A 20,026-nucleotide genomic window follows, 5' to 3' on the forward strand; every position below is an offset into this window, starting at 1 on the left:
TTATGAATAACTTGTTAGGAACTATCATAAACAGCCTTAGACAAATAACTGATAGTGGAATAGAACAGCTAATGAAACTTTTGGGAATTAGTTTGAAGCCGGAGAAAGAATTTATTGGAGATGCCGAAACTGGTTAGGGAGAACAGCTTGAGGGGTGATAAGGAAAAGATGAGGTAAAACTGAATAAGGTCAGAAGGTATGCACAAAGGCTCAAGAAGCTAATGGAAAGTGAATGATATTAAAAGGTGGGACTTTCAACTCAAAGTTTAGGCAAAGAACTCAACATCTCAGAGTAGTTTGAAATAAAGCAAATATTTATAGGTCCATAAGGCCTTGTCAATAATCCGTCGAAGTAACCACCCCTGAAAAAGGATAAAAAGTAACAGACTTTGGGAGGGTTCAGGACAGTAGGCAATGGAAAAAAAGTCCGGAGGAAGACTCCAATCAAACACTGAAGGGTTTGAGAAGTTAAGACGGCTTGGGCACCAAGTAGAGAAGTGGAAGAAAGGGCTGATTGCCAGCTGTCCTGCCCAATTTGAACCAGTACTCACTACTTAGCAATGTTATAACCCATCTTAAAATCTTATTAAAACTCAACATCTTACCATATTGGTGGCACTTGAATCCTGATTGATGAATTGATTGGATAATGATAAACTTTGACAAGTACTTGAGTTAATTCAAGGATTCAAAAATACAAATGATTATACTGTCATCATTTCCTTACACCTTGTGAAGTACTGAGATACTTTACTACACAAGTTGTGCTATAAAAATGTTTAAGTTGTAACATTTTATCAATTACATAAAAATGAAATTATACCATTCACTGATATGATCTTTCCTCGTGGTGCTTTGCCACCTTTACTTTTTACACATCTGAACTACCCCTGACATGCTTCAAAGTTTGTTCATTTTACCTTTCCCTGCACTTACCTGAGTCTGTGTATCATCGCCTGTTACAATATTTCCTACTGCACGTAAAGCTGGTGAGATCACCTTATAGTCACAGTGCCTGTCAGGAAAGCACATTGAGGAAAATTACTGAACAAAAAAAAAATCCCTTTAGATCCAAGTTCTACTTACATATTGAGACACTGACTGGATGTCAAATTGTCTCCTAAAGCACCAAAATTCTATTTGTACTATGTCTGTAGAAACTTGTTACTAGCTTTTCGGAGGGGCATATTACTGGGGAAAATTAGTATAGGAAAATATTGAAACAAATTTCAATGGTGTGAGCGTACTGGAAATTGACAAACACAATGATAGAACATCTTCAATATAACAGTGGTTAAGGTGGAAGTTAAAACTCTATAAAAGATAAAAGCAGTGCAATAAATGAAGGGAAAACAAAACTATATAATTATTTTTCTAGTCACTATGGAGGAACATACTGACTCAAAGTTCAAATACTGACACTTGCATGTTTATCTTTCCTACTCAAGTAAAGAATGCAGGTAATCACATCAGCTGAGAGCACAGGTTATTGGGTAGGTGGAGCTGCTTCAACAAGCAGTCAAACAAACAAATAGCAGATAGCAGGGTCCTTGCAAAATATTCCGCAAAAGTCACCTTGCCTGTCTTGTGACAATTGAAAATACAAAAATGACAGTGGCAGCAATCCCCCATATTCCATGTCATGTAAATTTATGTTAAAAATGATGAGTATGTCTTCACCACAGGGGTAGTGAAAAGTGGTGTAAAGTTGGGAGATTTTTGTTACATCAGACTGCAAAACAAAAACCAAGGTAATTATATTTTTTAAATATGCAGAATTAAAAATGGGGCTACTTTTCTTAACCAAATTTCAAAATAGAGGCTGGGGTCCAGTTGACTGCGAGGCAGACAAGGTTGTTTTGGTCTATATATTAGTCAGGTCATACAGGATTTGTCTCATGTGCTTATGCAATAACAGGTCAGTAAATAGATGACAGTAAAACATCTGTTTATCATGCTATGGAATGATATGCTCCACTGTGTCCTTGGTCTTAATTATTACCAGCAAATCTAAGAGGGTTTTTGATTGAAGCTCTCTAGTTCAGTTCTAAATTGACATATGGTTGACAAACTATGTCATCCATGCATCATTATTGTTTCTTTCAAAACCTAGTTACATAATGCATTACATAAAATGCTTTCTAATAAAAGGCTATTTAAGCTCTTGTGGAGTTTTAAGTTGAAATATTGTTTTTCTAACTTTTTGCTTTTCCTGATGTGTTATCTTACTTGAAACAATCCTTGTATTTCATATGGTTCTAACAAAGTGGCGTCTAATGATCCCAGAGGAGACAGAAAACTTGATGGGCATATCCCATGATTTCCAGTACATCATAGCATTAATGATGGCACAATTATTTATGGCATGACATCCATAAAGGTGCATATTTCAGTTAAAAGGAAATTCAGTCTGTTCGTGGAAACTATTCTGCTGTGAATACCAGTTACAAGTTTTAGGAAAGAAAAACACACATTGCAATATAGTTTAAAGAAAAGGCTTCGGAGCCTCAACTGGAGTATTAAATTGCACATAAAAGGTAAACTCAGAATTCAGCTTGAAAGCAAATTATACCAACAGGACACTTTTAAATTACTCTTTATTAATTTTAAAAAGTGAGTATTAGACAGGAAAATCAAATGCACGAAGGGTGGTGGACATTCAGAATAAACTGTCAAGGGCATTCAAAATGCAGCTGGATGCTGGGCTGAACTGACATGAGCATCATTGGGCCATTTTTCATCCTTTGCTTATTTATTGCTGAAAGCAAAAAAAGGTGTCTAAGCTTTTCGTCTTGCATTCATCAGGACACTGGCAAGAATATGGTTGGCAAGTGGTTTTGCCATGGAGAATGCACCACTGATGGTGACTGATATTTAATTGCCAAGCATGTTTGAAATTTAAACCAAGCAGCTTGGCCCTGATTGGTCAAGGCAATGCCTTGACCAAAGAGTCAGCAAATGGCTTATTTTGTTTCACAAGGGCAATGCCTTGACCAATTAGGGTCAAACAATGCTTGGCAGTTAACTGTCAGTCACCATCAGTGGTGCATTCACCATGGCAACACCACTTGCCAGCCAATCAGCACTCTCTTCACATACTGTATAAATCATATTGGTATTCTTGAGAGTGTCCTGATGAGTACAAGATGAAAAGGTTAGACTTGTATCTTTCTCAGCAATACTCAAGTCCTGTACTACCAAATGACTATTTTTCTTATTTATTAGTTAGAAGAGTCAGTGAGAATTTCCCATACTACCGCCCCTATGATTAAAACCACAAGTCAGGAGTGTGATGGAATACTCCACACTTGCCTGGATGAGTGCAGCTCCCACAACACTCACTTGATTGGCACCACATCCACAGACAATCACTCCCTCCACCACTGACGCACAGTAGCAGTGTGTACCATCTACAAGATGCACTGCAGGAATTCACCAAGGCTCCTTCAACAGCATCTTCCAAACCCACGACCACTACTATCCAGAAGAACATGGGCAGAGAATAGATGGGAACACCACCACCTGGAAGTTCTGCTCCAAGTCACTCACCGTCCTGACTTGGAAGTATAATCGCCCTTCCTTCACTGTCGCTGGGTCAAAATCCTGGAACTCCCTTCCTAATAGCACTGTGGGTATATCCACACCACATGGACTGCAGCGGTTCAAGGCAGTAGCTCACTACCACCTTCTCAAGGGCAAATAGGGATGGGCAATAAATGATGGCCCAGCCGGCGAAGTTCACATTCCATGAATAAATTTTTAAAAATCGTACCAATGTTGTTCTCAAGTCTGGTCCAATGCTATAACTAAACATTATTTGTTAAAAAGCTTAATCACCTAATGAGGCATACCTAGCTCTTCATTTTCCATTACATAATGGAGTCTCCTGGATTTCCAAACTGTTACCTTAGATCAATTGAAACACACTTCAAGAATGATGTGGGCTCAAGGCCCACTCCAGAAATTGAGCGTACAGTTCAAGCTAACACTTCCATGCAATATTAGAGGAGGATTGGATCAATGAAAATGTTGTTCTTCGGATAAAGCAAGACTCCTTCTGTCTGATCCAATGGTTTAGATGAACATAGCAATTCCATGACAAGGTTTGAAGAAAAGCAGGAATTCTTCCAGGGAATTCTCAACCTTATTAAATTCAGATTAACTGGCTGTTCATATCTTTAAACACCTTGCTGTGTGCAAATTAGCTGTTGCACTTACTCAAGTGATTGTATTCAATTAATTAGATTTTTTTTTAAAAAGTGTAAAGTGCTTTGGAACTGAAAGCTGCACTAAAGCAAAATATATAAGTGCATGGAGAGAAACAAGAGTTAACATTTCAGAACTAACGAAAGTTCATCTTAATCTGAAATGTTAACTTTCTTTCCACAAATGCTGCCCGAGCTGCTGAGTTTTTCCAGCATCCGCAGTATTTTGCTTTTGTATATAAATGCAAGGTTTGGCTTAATTATTATTTTGCTACCAGCAATAAAAGAGCATTTTAAGCCTTTAGAATTTGATCCATGAACCAGCCTCTTTGATATGGGGCTGAAATCATGTATTTTATTTTTAGATCATTTGAACAACATAAGTGCAGCGCTTGTATTTGATTTGCATTAAGCCCTGTGGTTGAACAGTCTGCCAAAATCTCACCGTATTCAGGCTCAGGCATGAAAACCAGTCAGAGAAGTCTATCAGATGCTGCAGAATTGTAATGCAGCAGAGCCACCACCTTCAGGACAGCTAAATGGAAGTTAAGAAACCAGTTTCTACAAAATATAAATATGTTTCCCCATGAGTTTTTTAAAAATCTATTTAGCAGTTCAAAATTACAAGAATATGATTGTGTAATAAACAGGTATAAAGGAATGCATCAAGTCATTCACCAAAGTTTAAATTGAAAAATTTAGAAAGTAACTTACATCAATAGTTCCACTAATCTTCTGCAAACTCCCGAGTCTATTACGGCTTGGATTTTATCATTGGGTCCATCTGATAAATATGACAAAGCCCAGCAGGCATCAGCCAGAACATCTATGTCATTCAGGAACAGCAGCCAGGACACAACACTGAGACAGGGAGATACCTGGAAGAGAAACAAAATAGGATATAACAATTTATGACTTACTTCTACACTCCTGGAATAAAACAAGAGTTGCCTGCACTGAATCTCATTTGAGAGACTAACAAAAGTATGCAAATTTGAAAAATTAGAGTAGGTTTATCTCACTGTGCTATTTACCTATGAAAAAGCTATAGTAAGGGATAAATACAAAACTTTGAGATAGTATGCAACATACACACACAAACTAATCTATATTTGCTTCCTATGTAATTTTTAAATAGTTTAGCTAAGTGTGGTGTAATACACAACTATTTTGGATGATTTGTCCAATACTGTGTTTCACGGTAATATAACTCAGAATATTTTACAAAAAAGTTTAGTGTTCTTTTATCAAGATTACAGTAACAATGAAATCAAGTAACAGCTTATAAGGAGCACGGAATATACAAATTTTATGACTCCACTTTCCTTTGAATTGCATTATCTGATATAACCGTTTTGATGACTGCCAAAACAGATTCTACAACAGCATCACTGGGTATTGATTCCCTATCCTAAAATGTCTTTTAACTTTGAAGGTTGTTTGCTTCCTTTAGTTGCTTACCCAAGTCCCCATTAATTCTGAGAATTAGACATTTGATTCCCAAGTCTCTGCTGATGTCACTAACGTGACCAGTTGTTAAGGGCTGCAGATCATTTTAACTGCTTTACTTACCCTCCCTCATTGGGAAAGAATGGCTTTCAGCCAGTGCCACCCTCCTATGCTGCAGCTGAAATTATGATATTAGTGGCTGCGGGGAAAGAGGCAGGATCAACTCTCTCCACTTCTGATGAGAAGTCATCAAGCTGAACCATTAATTCTTTCTCTCCACAGGTGCTGCCCGATGTGAGCATTTCCAGTTTTAATTTCAGATTTCCTGCATCCACAGATTTTGCTTTTAATGATATTGTAGGATCGATTCAGTGTTGACTCATTCCATGACCCTGTCTGCTGGAGCTCAGCATCACCAAGCTATCTCAAAAGCAACATGTTATTAAACTGTTTTAAATTCCAATTTCCCACCATTTAGCAGCATAAAAGTATGTGCAGACAATCAATGGCTATCAGTAACTGGCTACTCCAATTCATAAATTGAGTTGTTTCACTCACAATTTCCTCGGCTCCCTTTAGAAATCTAATCCAATAAGGTTCAACATTTCACCACGTGGTGAGCTTTGGGTGTGAACTGGTAGGTGCTCTCTCTTAGCAGTGGGTGTGTATGCCAACAATTTGTGCCAATAATCTGTTTCATATTTCATTCTTTAAAGATGGCTCCTGTACTGACATCTTCCATATTTGCAAAATTATTCCTTAAAATAGCATTAAAAGACCAAGTATCTAACAGATGTGATATTACAGTTTATGGAATTGAATCATGGATTTCTATTGCATATTTTTCACTCCTAAAAAGCCAGGAGCAAATTAAGTAAACTGTAGCTCCACTGCACAGATACTACCTTTGAAAATTCCGGAGCAGGATTCTTCCCTCTACACAGATTTGAAAGTGCCCAAACAGCATTCCTTGTCATCGTCAATCGGTTAGGTTTTGATAGCAGCCTGAGCATTTAAAATACAGATACGTCAGATTAACAAATAAGTGCACAGAAATGCTCAGAAAGGTCTGGCTTCCCTAGATCTTTAAAATCAAAACAAATGGGAATCATTGTTTATTTAAATACTTCTAGAAAGGCTGTCCTCTACCAATTTACCAAAGCCAACTTAAGAATCAATAGAATTACAACAGACAGAGATTGAAACCTCTAAATTCTGACCAGTGCTCAGAAAGCTGCAATTTAAAGCATTAAACCTTGCAACACCCCACTCCTAGCATGGAGCTTCATTATCCAAAAGCATAGGCTGCACATTGGCCATAATATCATAGGGCTAATTCTCTGACATTAGCTCCCATTTAGCAATGCTTCATGCCTTGAATGGAGTCCAGTAAAATTGCTTGTTCTAGTTCTTATTAGAAACTCTTACTTAGATCACCTAACTGACAAATGGATGAATACCCTACCCAATTCCTACAAGTGACCTCAACTTCACTGGTCTGGCATTTGGAGAAAATTGACTGGGATTTCTTCTCCTTTATTTCTTTCCTCTGACCCTGGCTGGAAAGTGTGCACTTGGACAACATGGGAAGACAGAATTAGTTAAAGACTCAGTTGCAACCATAGAAAAGTTACAGCACAGAAGGAGGCTATTTGGCCCATCTTGTCCATGCCAGCCCTAGGACACCCAGGTGCCCTTTCTAATCCCACCTTCCTGCACCCGGCCCAGAGCCCTGCAGCTTACAGCACTTTAGGTGCAGATCCAGGTACTTTTTAAAGGAGCTTAAAGTTTCTGCCTCTACCACCAACTTGGGCAGCAAATTCCAGACACCCATTACCCTCTGCGTAAAAAAGTTCTTCCTCATGTTCCCCCTACACCTTCTGCCACTTATATTGAATCTATGTCCCCTGGTTCCAGAATTCTCCATCAAGGGAAACAATTTGTCCTGCTTTTTGTAAAGAGGTCATACCTGGGCAATTTTCCACACAGCCAGGTAGGTGCCAGTGTTGGAGCTGTACTGGAACAGCTTGGGGTATGGTAACTTGTACCATTGCCGGAATATTTTCAGGGCACACACTATAGTCAAAGTGTTTGCTAACATTCTCTGGCCGGGAATATAAAGAACATTTGTGACATAGAAATTAGTCAACGGTACACCAGAAGACCATTGACACCTGTGAAATTGAACTCAAACAGCACATTAGTGCCTTTGAGACAAAAAGGACAACAGCTGGGAAAAACAGTAGTAGAAAGACCTTAGAGGTAACTTCCAGCCAGATGCAAATTCAAGTTTTATTAAAATTGAGGAGACAAAATCTAAAAGGGAAAAGATTGGTAAGTGTTTTGTTAATCTCAAGGAGTTTGAAATAAAGTGACTGCTTTTTCCTGTACACTGTGCTTTAACTGCAGTTTTGAAAATTTATTTTAAAATGTAAAGTTACTTACTGAATGAGAGGAGGCAGTATATTACAGTCTAATACATAATCCCTGCACATGGTGCTGTCCCCTGCAATGTTGCCAAGGGCCCAGATTGCCTGCAATAAAAAAAGCGAGTGACAAGAAATCTTAGGCTATTTTATTTGATTCTTTTAGATAGCAGGTACAACAGTTTTGAATAAACATGTCTAAAGCTACTGATTATTCATAGATTAAACTGGAGGATGCATGCACAGGTGTCCTTGCAATACAAAGCAATGACAACTGGTCAGTGATATGCAAGGATAATGTGGCTCAGGACTAGGTCATTAATACCAATGTGTTTACTTACCACCTCAGCATATCACCAAATTAAGAGAGCTTTATCTAGATACACCAATATCCTACAGTCATCAGCCATCTATATCTTAAGACTACAGTCAGCCACGACAAATAATGTACAACTGCCTTTGGATTTGTGCAAAACTACTTTGTGAACCTCCCTTCCTAACCATGAGATTCTACGTACGTAGAACCAAAGAAACCAATCTCTAGAATAGCAAAATAAAAACAGAAAATGCTGGAAAAACTCAGCGGGCCTGGCAGCATCGGTGAAAAGAAAAAAACAGAATTGACGTTTCGAGTCCGTATGACTCTTCTTCAGAGCTAAATAGCAGTAGAGGTGTGATGGACTTTAGAAGATTTAAGAGGGGGTGGAGCAAAATAGAAGGTCAGGGATAGGTGGGAGCTCAAGAGAGATTTGACATAGGATGTCACAGACAAGACAAAGGGAATGTTAAAGGCAGTGGTAAAGACTAAAGAAGGTGCTGACAGTGGCATAAAGGTAAGATAGCAGAACATGCTAATAGCAGAACAAGGGTCAGTGCTCTGAAAGCAAAATAGAAATGTGTGACAGGTAGCCCTGTGGGAGCATGGGTGTGGGGGGTGGTTTGGGGGGGAAAAAAGGATAAGAAAAAATTAAAAAATGAATTAAAAGTGATAAAGATGGTGGAGAGCGTTCATGGTCTGAAGTTGTTGAACTCAATGTTAAGTCCGGAAGGCTGTAAAGTGCCTAACTGGAAGATGAGGTGCTGTTCCTCCAAGTTGTGTTGGGCTTCACTGGAACATTGCAGCATGCAAAGGACAGAAATGTGAGCATGAGAGTAAGATGATGTGTTGAAATGGCAAGCAACAGGGAGGTCTGTGTCATGCTTGTGGACTGAGGAGGCTGCACTGGGAACAGCGAAAATATTAGAATAAATTGAAGGAGGTACAAGTGCTGCTTCACCTGAAAGGAGTGTTTGGGATACTGGACGGTGAGGAGGACCGAAGGTAAAGGGGTAGGTGTTGCACCTGCTGTGATTGCATGGGAAGGTGCCATGGGAAGGAGATGAGGAGTTGGGGGTGATGGAGGAGTAGACCAGGGTGCCACAGAGGGAACAGTCCCGATGGAATGCTGAATGCTGACCAGGGGGCGCTGAAGGGAATATATGTTTGGTGGAGTTGGCAGAAATGGTGGAGGATGATCCTTTTAAAATGTGGAGGCTGGTAGGGTGACAAGTGAGGACAGGGGGACGCTATCATGTTTCTGGGAGGGAGGAGTAGGGGTCAGGGCAGAGGTATGTGAGATATGTCGGTCACATTGGGGACCCTGTCAACCACAGTCGGGGGAACTCTCGGTTAAGGAAAAAAGACCTATCAGAAGATTTTCTAAAAAAATTCTTCCCCACCCCCCAAAGACCATCTGTTATTTGTTTCTATGTTGTGCTTTTACAGAGTGCTGACCCTTATTCTACTATCTTACCTTTATGCTACTATCAGCATCGTTAGTCTTTACCACTACCATTAACACTCCCTTTGTCTTGTGTCCATGACCCATCTTTGTCAATCTCTCCTGAGCTCCCATCTATCCCATATCTTCTATTATTTTTCACCCCCCTCTGAAACGGTATAATATCCATCACATTTCTACTTCTCTTCCACACTGAAGAGCAGTCATGTGGACTTGAAACCAAGGGTACAAAATGTTTAGGACGGACAGGCAAAAAGGAAAATGAGGTTTTGTGGCGTTGTCAGTCAAGGATGAAATCAGTGTGACAATGAGGGGATAAGGGCTCAGAAAATCTAGATGTAGAATCAATCTGGGTGGAGCCAAGAAACAATAAGAGGCAGAAAACATTAGTGGGAGTTGTCTATGGGCCTCTAAACAGTAGTGATAAGGTAGGGAAATTGGTATCATTCAGGAAATTAAAAATGCATGTAACAAGGATGCTACAGTAATCTTGGGTGACTTTAACCTGCATATAGACTGGGCAAACCAAATTAGCAAATATACTGTGGTGGATGAATTCCTGGAGTGTACAAGAGATGGTCTTTTTAGACCAGTATGTCGCGGAACTGAATAGGGAACAAGCTATCCTAGACTTGATAGTGTGCAATCAGAAGGAGGAGTTAAGTGACCTTGAGGGAACAGTAACCATAAGATTCTTCATTAGGACGGAAAGTTAAGCAATCCAAACTGAAACTAAGGTCCTAAACCTAAACAAAGGAAGCTATGAAGGCATGAGGCATGAGTAGGCTAAGATAGACTGGGGAACTGCATTAAAAGGCATGACAGTGAATAGGCAATGGCTAATATTTAAGGAATGAATATATGAATTGCAACAGATATACATTCCTTTTTGGTGCAAAAACAAAGGAAAAGCAGCCAAACCATGACTAACAAAAAGAATTAAAGTTAGTATTAGATCCAAAAGGAGGAGTTCTATACAGTTGATAGAAAAAGTAGCAAGCCTGATGATTGGGAGCAGTTCAGAATTCAGCAAAGGATGACCAAGAGACTGATTAAGAGTATGAGAGCAAACGTGCAAGGAACATAAAAGTAGACTATAAAAGCTTCAATATGTATGTAAAAAGACAAACTGAAGACAAACGTAGGTCCCTTACAGTCCAAAACAGGAGAATTTATAACAGAAAACAAATGTCAGAACTAAACTACTTTGATTCTGTCTTCACAGAGGAAGACACAAATAACTTCCCAGGAATACGAGGGAACCAAGGGTCTAATGAGGAGGAATTGAAGGAAATTAGCATTACTAAAACAATAGTGCTGGGGAAATTAATGGGAGCAAAAGCTGATAAATCCCCAGGGCCTGATAATCTACATCCCAGGGTGCTAAAGGAGGTGGCCATGGAAATAGTGGAAGCGTTGGTTGTCACCTTCCAGAATCTACAGAATTTTGGGACAGTCCCAGCAGATTGAAGGGTTACAAATGTAACCCCACTATTTAAAAAAAGGAGGGACAGAACAGTGAATTACAGATTGGCGAGCCCAACATCAGTAGTAGGAAAAATGCTAGAGTCTATTATAAAGGATGTGATAACAGGAAACCTAGGAAAATATCAACAGGATTAGACAAAGTCAACATGGATTTATGAAAGGGAAATCATGTTTGACAAACCTACTGAAGCTCTTTGTAGACATAACTAGCAGTAACTAGTAACTAGATAAAGGAGTATCAGTGGATGTGTGTTTGGATTTTCAGAAAGCTTTTGATAAAGTCCCAAATAAGAGGTTAGTATGTGTGGGACTGGGGGCAATATACTGGCATGGATTGAGAATTGGTTAGCAGAAACAGGAAACAGTAGGAATAAACGGGTCTTTTTCAGAGTGGAAGGCGGTGGTACGCAGGGATTAGTGCTTGGGCCCCAGCTATTCTTAACATATATCAATGATTTGGATGAGGGATCCTAATGTAATATTTCCAAGTTTGCTGATGACACTAAACTTGGTGGGAATGAGAGGGGTGAGGAGAATGTTAAGAGGCTTCAAGGCAATTCAGACAGGTTGAGCGAGTGGGCAATTACATGGTAGATGCAGTATAATGTGGATAAGTGTGAAGTTATCCACTTTGGTAGGAAAAACAGGACGGCAGAATATTATTCAAATGCTGATAGATTGGAAATTGATGTACGAAGGGGCCTTGTACACCAATCACTGAAAGCAAGCATGCTGGTGCAGCAAGCAGAAGGCAAATGGTCTGTTGGCCTTCATTGTAAGAGGACTTAAATACAGGAGCAAGGATGTCTTATGGCAGCTGTGCAGGGCCTTGATGAAATTAACCCTGGAGTATGTGTGCAGTTTTGGTCCCCTTACCTAAGAAAGGATATACTTGCCATAGAGGGAGTGCAGCAAAGATTCACCAGGCTGATTAAGGGATGGCAGGCTTGTCATATGAGGAGAGATTGGGCCGACAAGGCCTGTATTCACTGGAGTTTAGAAGAATGAGACGGGACCTCATTGAAACATTTAAATTCTGACAGGGATGGACAGACTGGATGCAGGGATTCCATTTCTTCCAGCTGGGGGTCTAGAACAAAGGGTCACAGTCTCAGGATTCAGGGTAGGCCATTTAGGACTGAGATCAGGAGAAACTTCTTCAGTAGGTGAAAAACCTGTGGAAATCTACTACAGAAGGCTGCGGAGGCCAAGTCACTGAATATACTTGAGGAGGAAATAGATAGATTTCTAGACACTAAAGGCATCAAGGGGTATGGGGAGAGAGAAGGAGTATGGTGTTGAGCTAGAGGATTAGCCATGACCATATTAAATGGCGGAGCAGGCCCGAAGGGCTCAATGACCTACTCCTGCTCCTATTTTCTATATTTCTTAACTCTGTTTCTCTCTCCACAGATGCTGCCAGACCTGAATTTTTCTACCATTTTCCATTTTTATTTCAGATTTCCAGAATCTGCAGTATTTTGCTTTCATCTCTAGAATAGTGGCTGGCCTTTAAAAATGTCTATTCTTGTTGTAAACATCTAGCAATGTATCCAATTTATGAGGAGGATTTCTTGGACCAATGTTTTGTTTTCCCATGATTCTCAGTAAATTTTCTAAAAGGTGAAAATTTAGTGTGAAAACAACAAAACTGATACCAATACTGTTTCTGAAAATATTTTAGGAAATTGATTAAGTTTTCCCAAATGAGCTCATGACAATACAGGAGTGGTATCATAGACGATTCTCAAAACATCAAATGAACTCTTTACTTGGTGAAATAAACAAACAAATAAACAATCTCTATTCTGTTGCATTCATTTTCTTTCCATCTATAATTCACATTTATCCGGTAAAATACAGAAATCCTCCAAATATCTTTTGAATTAAAAGTTCATGTGATGTACCTGTACCAAGGATAGTCAGCAATCAATACTAACAGAGACAAAGCAAAGAAGCTTATAAATGTATTTCTTTCCACTATACTGCAGAAAATCTCAGTAGCATACTTTATTTCTATAAATTTTAAACTATTAAAAAATAGCCCCTACTTTTAAAGTTTAAAAATTATTCCTAGAACTCTAACTCAATTTAGCTAATTTTTAAACTGATACCTTCGTTAATCACTTTTGAAAAATGTGCAAATCCATTATAAAATGATGCAAAGGCAGGAAAATTACCTGTTCCTGTACATCTTCAAAATCTGATGTTAACAGTTCAATAAAGACAGGCACAGCACCAGCTTTGATGACCTCGCGGGTCTGTAATGAGCTTCCTGATGCAATATTTGTCAGTACCCATGCAGCTTCAAACTACATTAAACAAAGAAAACATTAGAGACGATTCACACTATCAATATTTGCCAGTCAAGTTCAAAATTATAAAAACTAATTGCATAAAAAACAGGGAATCATTTTGGCGTTAGAACTTTAAAAGACAAATAATAAAGTTTGAAAATTGGTGGATCTTTTGTACAGATCACAATTGCACAAAAATGCATTGTTCTCTTAAAGGTCTACAGGAGCCAGAGAAAATATGGCCATTATCAAGCAGCTTTTCCCATTCACAAAGAGATCTTAGAAGCCACAGAACAAAGAAAAAAAATTAGGAAAAGTACAAGAGTAAAATGTGTGGACCTTTATGAAATAATTGTTCTAAAACTAAACTATAAATTTAAATTAATTTTCAATGATATCAAGCCTATGGTATAAAATATAGACAAAATTTTCATGCTAAGTAAAATACTTAACAGATGTAAGAGGTAGATCTAGAAAGCTCACTGGCAAGTTATTTGTTAGGTCCCACTTGTGGAATAAACTTCACTTCCAGATTGGACCTAGTTGTACACCTGCATAAAGGGCATATTTGCTCACTACTGGAGATTTCATTCTACCTAAAATAGCAAATCAGACCATACCATATTTATGAATAATTGGATGTAATTTTTAATGAGTAGCTTAGTAAATTGTTCGCACTATAAACACTAGTACTGGAGGAAGCAAATAGTGAAATGCTGTACTGTAAATAACAATGTACCAGGAATGAAATGTTGCATTTAAGAATTCACTATAACATGAGGAACTTTCATAGAATAAATCGAGCGAGAATTAATTTACATACAATATGCTGGTACTCTATGCAAACAACTGGCAACGCCACAAAATTACATTTAGGGTTGGCCTTGCCAGCGACAACCACATCTCAATGAATAAAAACAAAGTCCACAGAAATCTCGGAGGGACTTAACAAGTCTGCAATTCAACCTGTCACTTTGTTTCATATGTGCAAGACTTTTACACCTGCCCATCACATTCCAATGAATTGACTGCACAGATGAAATTACATGTACAACTGCATCATGGCTTCTGAAGTTATTGAAGAATCAAGTTTGCATTTTCTCACACCACAATGAGTTGATTAGATGGATATGATTTTCAGAAAATATAGAGAGAGAAAGGTGAAAGTAGGATGTTTTACACTCATTGTAGTTACAATTTCACAAATTATGAAAAATATTGAACAGTAGTTTTTTTGAGTTAGTTGGATAAATGAGATCTACTGGATAATCCCTTCAAATCCGTTGCACATAAATGGGCCATAAGAGCGGCATAGAAATATATAACATACTTGGGAAGAAAAATGTGCTACAGAAATAATGGTTACAGTGTGCATATGACACTGTTCTGGTACAAAAATACAAAACATTGATTATATCAAGGACTTCATGAGATTACCTGCAAAGTACAATTTTCCCTCCTTTTGAGGAATTCTACAAATCTTTCCACTACTCCTTGTGTGTTGATCACTTCATCAATAGGAGGATTGGGTTCTGTTCAAAAAAATAAATGCTGGGATTAATGGTTTCTTGCTAAATTGGATTTGTCTTTTGATCAAAATTTGTCTGTTTAGCATGAAAAGTAAACAGTTTTGTGCTGTGGACTTTCCTTCAATGATAACTGTATTAATAGGAATCAAAATAACTTCATCTAACGCACCAATTTATCCCATCTGACAAGAAAACACTAAGTAAAAAGGTTAGTGCTCTCAAACATGTAGTTTTACCAGGTAATTAATACATTTATGCGCCTCAGTCTAGGCAAAATTTTCACTTTGGTGACAATTAATATTAAACCATTATTTTACCAACAGAATTATAACATACAAGTATAGAATTACATTCAGTTCATCACTCCTGTCCTAATGCCAGCTCTTCAACTGGATCTATTTTTAAACTTATTTCTTTGCCTCATTGTTCCTTTTCATTTCAGCATCGCTGGCAACACCAGCATTTATTGTCCATCCCTAATTGCCTTTGAGAAGGTGATATGTCACTTCTTATGCCACACAGACCACAGTGGTTCAAGTACACCCACACTGTTAGGTCAGGAGTTTCAGGATTTTCATCCAGCAATGATGAAGGAACAGAGATATATTTCAAGTTTAACCAATGTGGTAAAGCCACCTCAAAATTTCTAATTCCACCCCCACTTTGTTCTTCCAGTGATAACACTCAGCCTGTGCCACTTCAATACCGATTTGCCAACCAACTGAAATAATCAGTGCTTACCATCTCAAATCTAATCAAAACTGCAACTCATTTGGCAAAACATTCTGAACCCAAACAATCTTGTGAAAAAAATTCCTAATCCCTCTCTTCCCTACTGTCAGGAACAATTTAAAGTTTTTGCCCCTACTCCCCAACCATACATCCATACTATCAAAATACAATCATTTAAAAATTATTTAGCCTCTTAGACTTCCCTGCTCCAGTAGACACAATACCACAAGTATCTCAAGTCTAGTTTCCCATCCTTGGTGCCATTTTGAATACATAGAAATTACAGCACAGAAACAGACAATTTAGCCCAGCTCTGAAGAAGAGTCAAAAATAAAAACAAAAAAACTGCGGATGCTGGAAATCCAAAACAAAAACAGAATTACCTGGAAAAACTCAGCAGGTCTGGCAGCATCGGCGGAGAAGAAAAGAGTTGACGTTTCGAGTCCTCATGACCCTTCGACAGAACTTGAGTTCGAGTCCAGGAAAGAGCTGAAATATAAGCTGGTTTAAGGTGTGTGTGTGGGGGGCGGAGAGATAGAGAGACAGAGAGGTGGAGGGGGTTGGTGTGGTTGTAGCGACAAACAAGCAGTGATAGAAGCAGATCATCAAAAGATGTCAACAACAATAGTACAATAGAACACATAGGTGTTAAAGTTAAAGTTGGTGATATTATCTAAACGAATGTGCTAATTAAGAATGGATGGTAGGGCACTCAAGGTATAGCTCTAGTGGGTTTTTTTTTATTTTATATAATGGAAATAGGTGGGAAAAGGAAAATCTTTATAATTTATTGGGAAAAAAAAAGAAGGGGGAAACAGAAAGGGGGTGGGGATGGGGGAGGGGACTCACGACCTAAAGTTGTTGAATTCAATATTCAGTCCGGAAGGCTGTAAAGTCCCTAGTCGGAAGATGAGGTGTTGTTCCTCCAGTTTGCGTTGGGCTTCACTGGAACAATGCAGCAAGCCAAGGACAGACATGTGGGCAAGAGAGCAGGGTGGAGTGTTAAAATGGCAAGCGACAGGGAGGTTTGGGTCATTCTTGCGGACAGACCGCAGGTGTTCTGCAAAGCGGTCGCCCAGTTTACATTTGGTCTCTCCAATGTAGAGGACATTGTAGAGGTGGTCTCCTCTACATTGGAGAGACCAAACGTAAACTGGGCGACCGCTTTGCAGAACACCTGCGGTCTGTCCGCAAGAATGACCCAAACCTCCCTGTCGCTTGCCATTTTAACACTCCACCCTGCTCTCTTGCCCACATGTCTGTCCTTGGCTTGCTGCATTGTTCCAGTGAAGCCCAACGCAAACTGGAGGAACAACACCTCATCTTCCGACTAGGGACTTTACAGCCTTCCGGACTGAATATTGAATTCAACAACTTTAGGTCGTGAGTCCCCTCCCCCATCCCCACCCCCTTTCTGTTTCCCCCTTCTTTTTTTTTCCCAATAAATTATAAAGATTTTCCTTTTCCCACCTATTTCCATTATATAAAATAAAAAAAAAACCCACTAGAGCTATACCTTGAGTGCCCTACCATCCATTCTTAATTAGCACATTCGTTTAGATAATATCACCAACTTTAACTTTAACACCTATGTGTTCTATTGTACTATTGTTGTTGACATCTTTTGATGATCTGCTTCTATCACTGCTTGTTTGTCGCTACAACCACACCAACCCCCTCCACCTCTCTGTCTCTCTATCTCTCCGCCCCCCACACACACACCTTAAACCAGCTTATATTTCAGCTCTTTCCTGGACTCGAACTCAAGTTCTGTCGAAGGGTCATGAGGACTCGAAACGTCAACTCTTTTCTTCTCCGCCGATGCTGCCAGACCTGCTGAGTTTTTCCTGAAGAAGAGTCATACAGACACAAAAGGTTAACTCTGTTTCTCTCTCCACAGATGTTGCCAGACTTGAGTTTTTCCAGTATTTTCTATTAGTGCAAATTGGTGTTTATTCTCCACATAAGCAGCCAGTCTTAATCCCAAATTCCCTTCTAGTTACCAAATCCCATTACCACCTCGTCGTTCAACCACTGATCAAAGCCATTCTTACAAAATTGACATGGTCTCTACTTTAATCACCAAATCCATTAACAGGGACAGCAGTATAGTAGTTATGTTAATGGATGAGTAATTCCGAGGTATGGACTAATGCTCTGAACACATGTCCCACCACAGCAGCTAGGGAAATTTAATTAAGAAATCTGGAATAAAATGCTAACCTCAATGCCAGTTTCAATAATTATGAAACGACTGGATTGTCTTTAAAAACCTACTTGGTTCACTCATTCTTCAGGAACAGCAATCTGGAATCCTTGCCCAGTCTGACCTTCATGTGACTCCAGACCCACAGCAATGAGGTTGTCTCTTAACTGCCCTCTGATCTTGCCTTGAAAACCACTCAATTATATCAAAACACTAACGAAAATTTGAAGAATAAAACCAGATGGATCATATGGCACCAACCTACGCACTGGAAACAACACCCTGCCCAGTAGAATAGCAAAGTCCTCCTCAATAACATGGGGGATTTATCTGTGCCAAAATTGGGAAAGGTGTCCCACAGGCTAGGTGAGCAACAGCCTTACAGTCATACCAAATCATACCTGATAGAGAAGTCTGGGACTTTGGCTATCACTATCCTTGGCTATGCCTCATCCCACTGACAGGCCAGACCCACCAGAGGTGGCAACACAGTAGGAATGCCAGGAGCAAGTGACCCTGGGAGTCCTCAACATTGACTCTGGAGTCGATGAAGTTTCATTGCAACAGGTCAAACATGGGCAAGGAAACCACCTACTGATTATCCCCTATCACCTTCCATCAGCTGAGGAATCAGTACTCCATGTTGAACACCACCTGGAAGAAGCGCCAATGGAAACAAAGACACAATGTACTCAGGGTGAGCAACTTCAATGTCCATTACCAAACATGCCATGGCAGCACCACCGCTGGCAGAATCCTGAAGGACACATTTGTCAGACTGGGCAGTAGATGGTGAAAGAACCAATGAGGGGGGTAAAAAAATGACTGAACTCGCCCTCACCAAACTACCTGCCATGGATGTATCTGTCCATTACAGTATTGATTGGAGTGGCACTGCACAGTCCTTATGGAAACACTGTCCTGTCTTCACGTTGAGAACAATTTCCATTGTCCTGTGTAACTCTTCATCGTCAGCTGTTCCTCAATTTCCATTGTCTCATGTAACTCTTCATTGTCAGCTGTTCCTCAGTTCGAGGGTGACGTCTACTCAGTGTCCCAAGTTTCTGCCATGGGTCTCCATTTGATTGAACAGGTCGATTCTGCACCCACAGATCTTTGGACACATGGGGCAAGACAGTGAGATCCAGAATGCAGGATTTGCTTCCTTTTCTTCCCTTCACTACCGCTGGTCTGCCTCATCATTAAGACATTGTGACTCAAAAGCACCATTGACTAGAAACTGAACTGAACCAGCCATATGAACACCGTGGCTACAAGAACAAGTCAGAGGCTGGGAATTCTTCAGTGAGTAACTCACCACCTGACTTACAAAAGCCTGTCCACCATCTACAAGGCACAAGTCAGGAGCGTGATGGAATACTCTCCATTTGCCTGGACAAGTGCAGCTCCAACACCACTCAAGAAGCTCCCACATTCAGGACAAAGTATCCCAGTTGATTGGCACCCATCCATTACCTTAAACATTCACTCACTTTGCCACCGTATATGATGGCAACAGTGTGCGCGCAATCTACTGGATGCAATGCAGCAACAAACCAAACCTCCTTTGACAACAGCTTCAATCCTGTGACCTCTAGAAGCCACCTAGAGGCACTACCACCTGCAAGAGCCCACCCAAGTCATACAACATCCTGATATGGAAATATATTGCCATTCCTACAGGGTCACTGTATCAAAATCCTGGAACTCCTTCCCCAACAGGACCCTGGATGTAACCACACCACACGGACTGCAGTGATTCAAAGTGGCAGCTCAGCACCACCTTTTTGGGACAATTGGGGATGGACAATAAATGCTGGCCTTGCCATCCAATTAAAAAATGTGCACTCCACAGTTTAACAACGCCTGGCTAAAATAAAACTTTTCTCCTGCTCTCTACCCCAAATCTCTTG

The 20,026-nt window shown here is 39.7% G+C and overlaps 2 protein-coding genes across 2 annotated transcripts in view; one reads left to right on the forward strand and one right to left on the reverse strand.

Annotated features, from left to right (window-relative positions):
- The window catches only part of fam162a (family with sequence similarity 162 member A), a 49,153-nt gene extending 30,808 nt beyond the window's left edge, over positions 1 to 18,345 (forward strand). The window contains exon 4 of the mRNA XM_041211200.1: positions 18,205 to 18,345. Coding sequence (XP_041067134.1) covers positions 18,205 to 18,267 — 63 coding nt within the window. The 3' untranslated portion in view covers positions 18,268 to 18,345. The remainder of the gene's footprint in view (positions 1 to 18,204) is intronic.
- The window catches only part of kpna1 (karyopherin alpha 1 (importin alpha 5)), a 52,987-nt gene that overhangs the window by 9,736 nt on the left and 23,225 nt on the right, over positions 1 to 20,026 (reverse strand). The window contains exons 5-10 of the mRNA XM_041211198.1: positions 15,084 to 15,178; positions 13,530 to 13,661; positions 8,100 to 8,188; positions 6,560 to 6,659; positions 4,920 to 5,083; positions 937 to 1,015 (exon numbers count right to left, since the gene is read on the reverse strand). Of these exons, the coding sequence (XP_041067132.1) occupies positions 937 to 1,015; positions 4,920 to 5,083; positions 6,560 to 6,659; positions 8,100 to 8,188; positions 13,530 to 13,661; positions 15,084 to 15,178 (659 nt within the window). The remainder of the gene's footprint in view (positions 1 to 936; positions 1,016 to 4,919; positions 5,084 to 6,559; positions 6,660 to 8,099; positions 8,189 to 13,529; positions 13,662 to 15,083; positions 15,179 to 20,026) is intronic.

Source organism: Carcharodon carcharias, chromosome 18, assembly GCF_017639515.1.
Source record: "Carcharodon carcharias isolate sCarCar2 chromosome 18, sCarCar2.pri, whole genome shotgun sequence".
In the NCBI taxonomy this organism is placed as follows: domain Eukaryota; kingdom Metazoa; phylum Chordata; class Chondrichthyes; order Lamniformes; family Lamnidae; genus Carcharodon; species Carcharodon carcharias.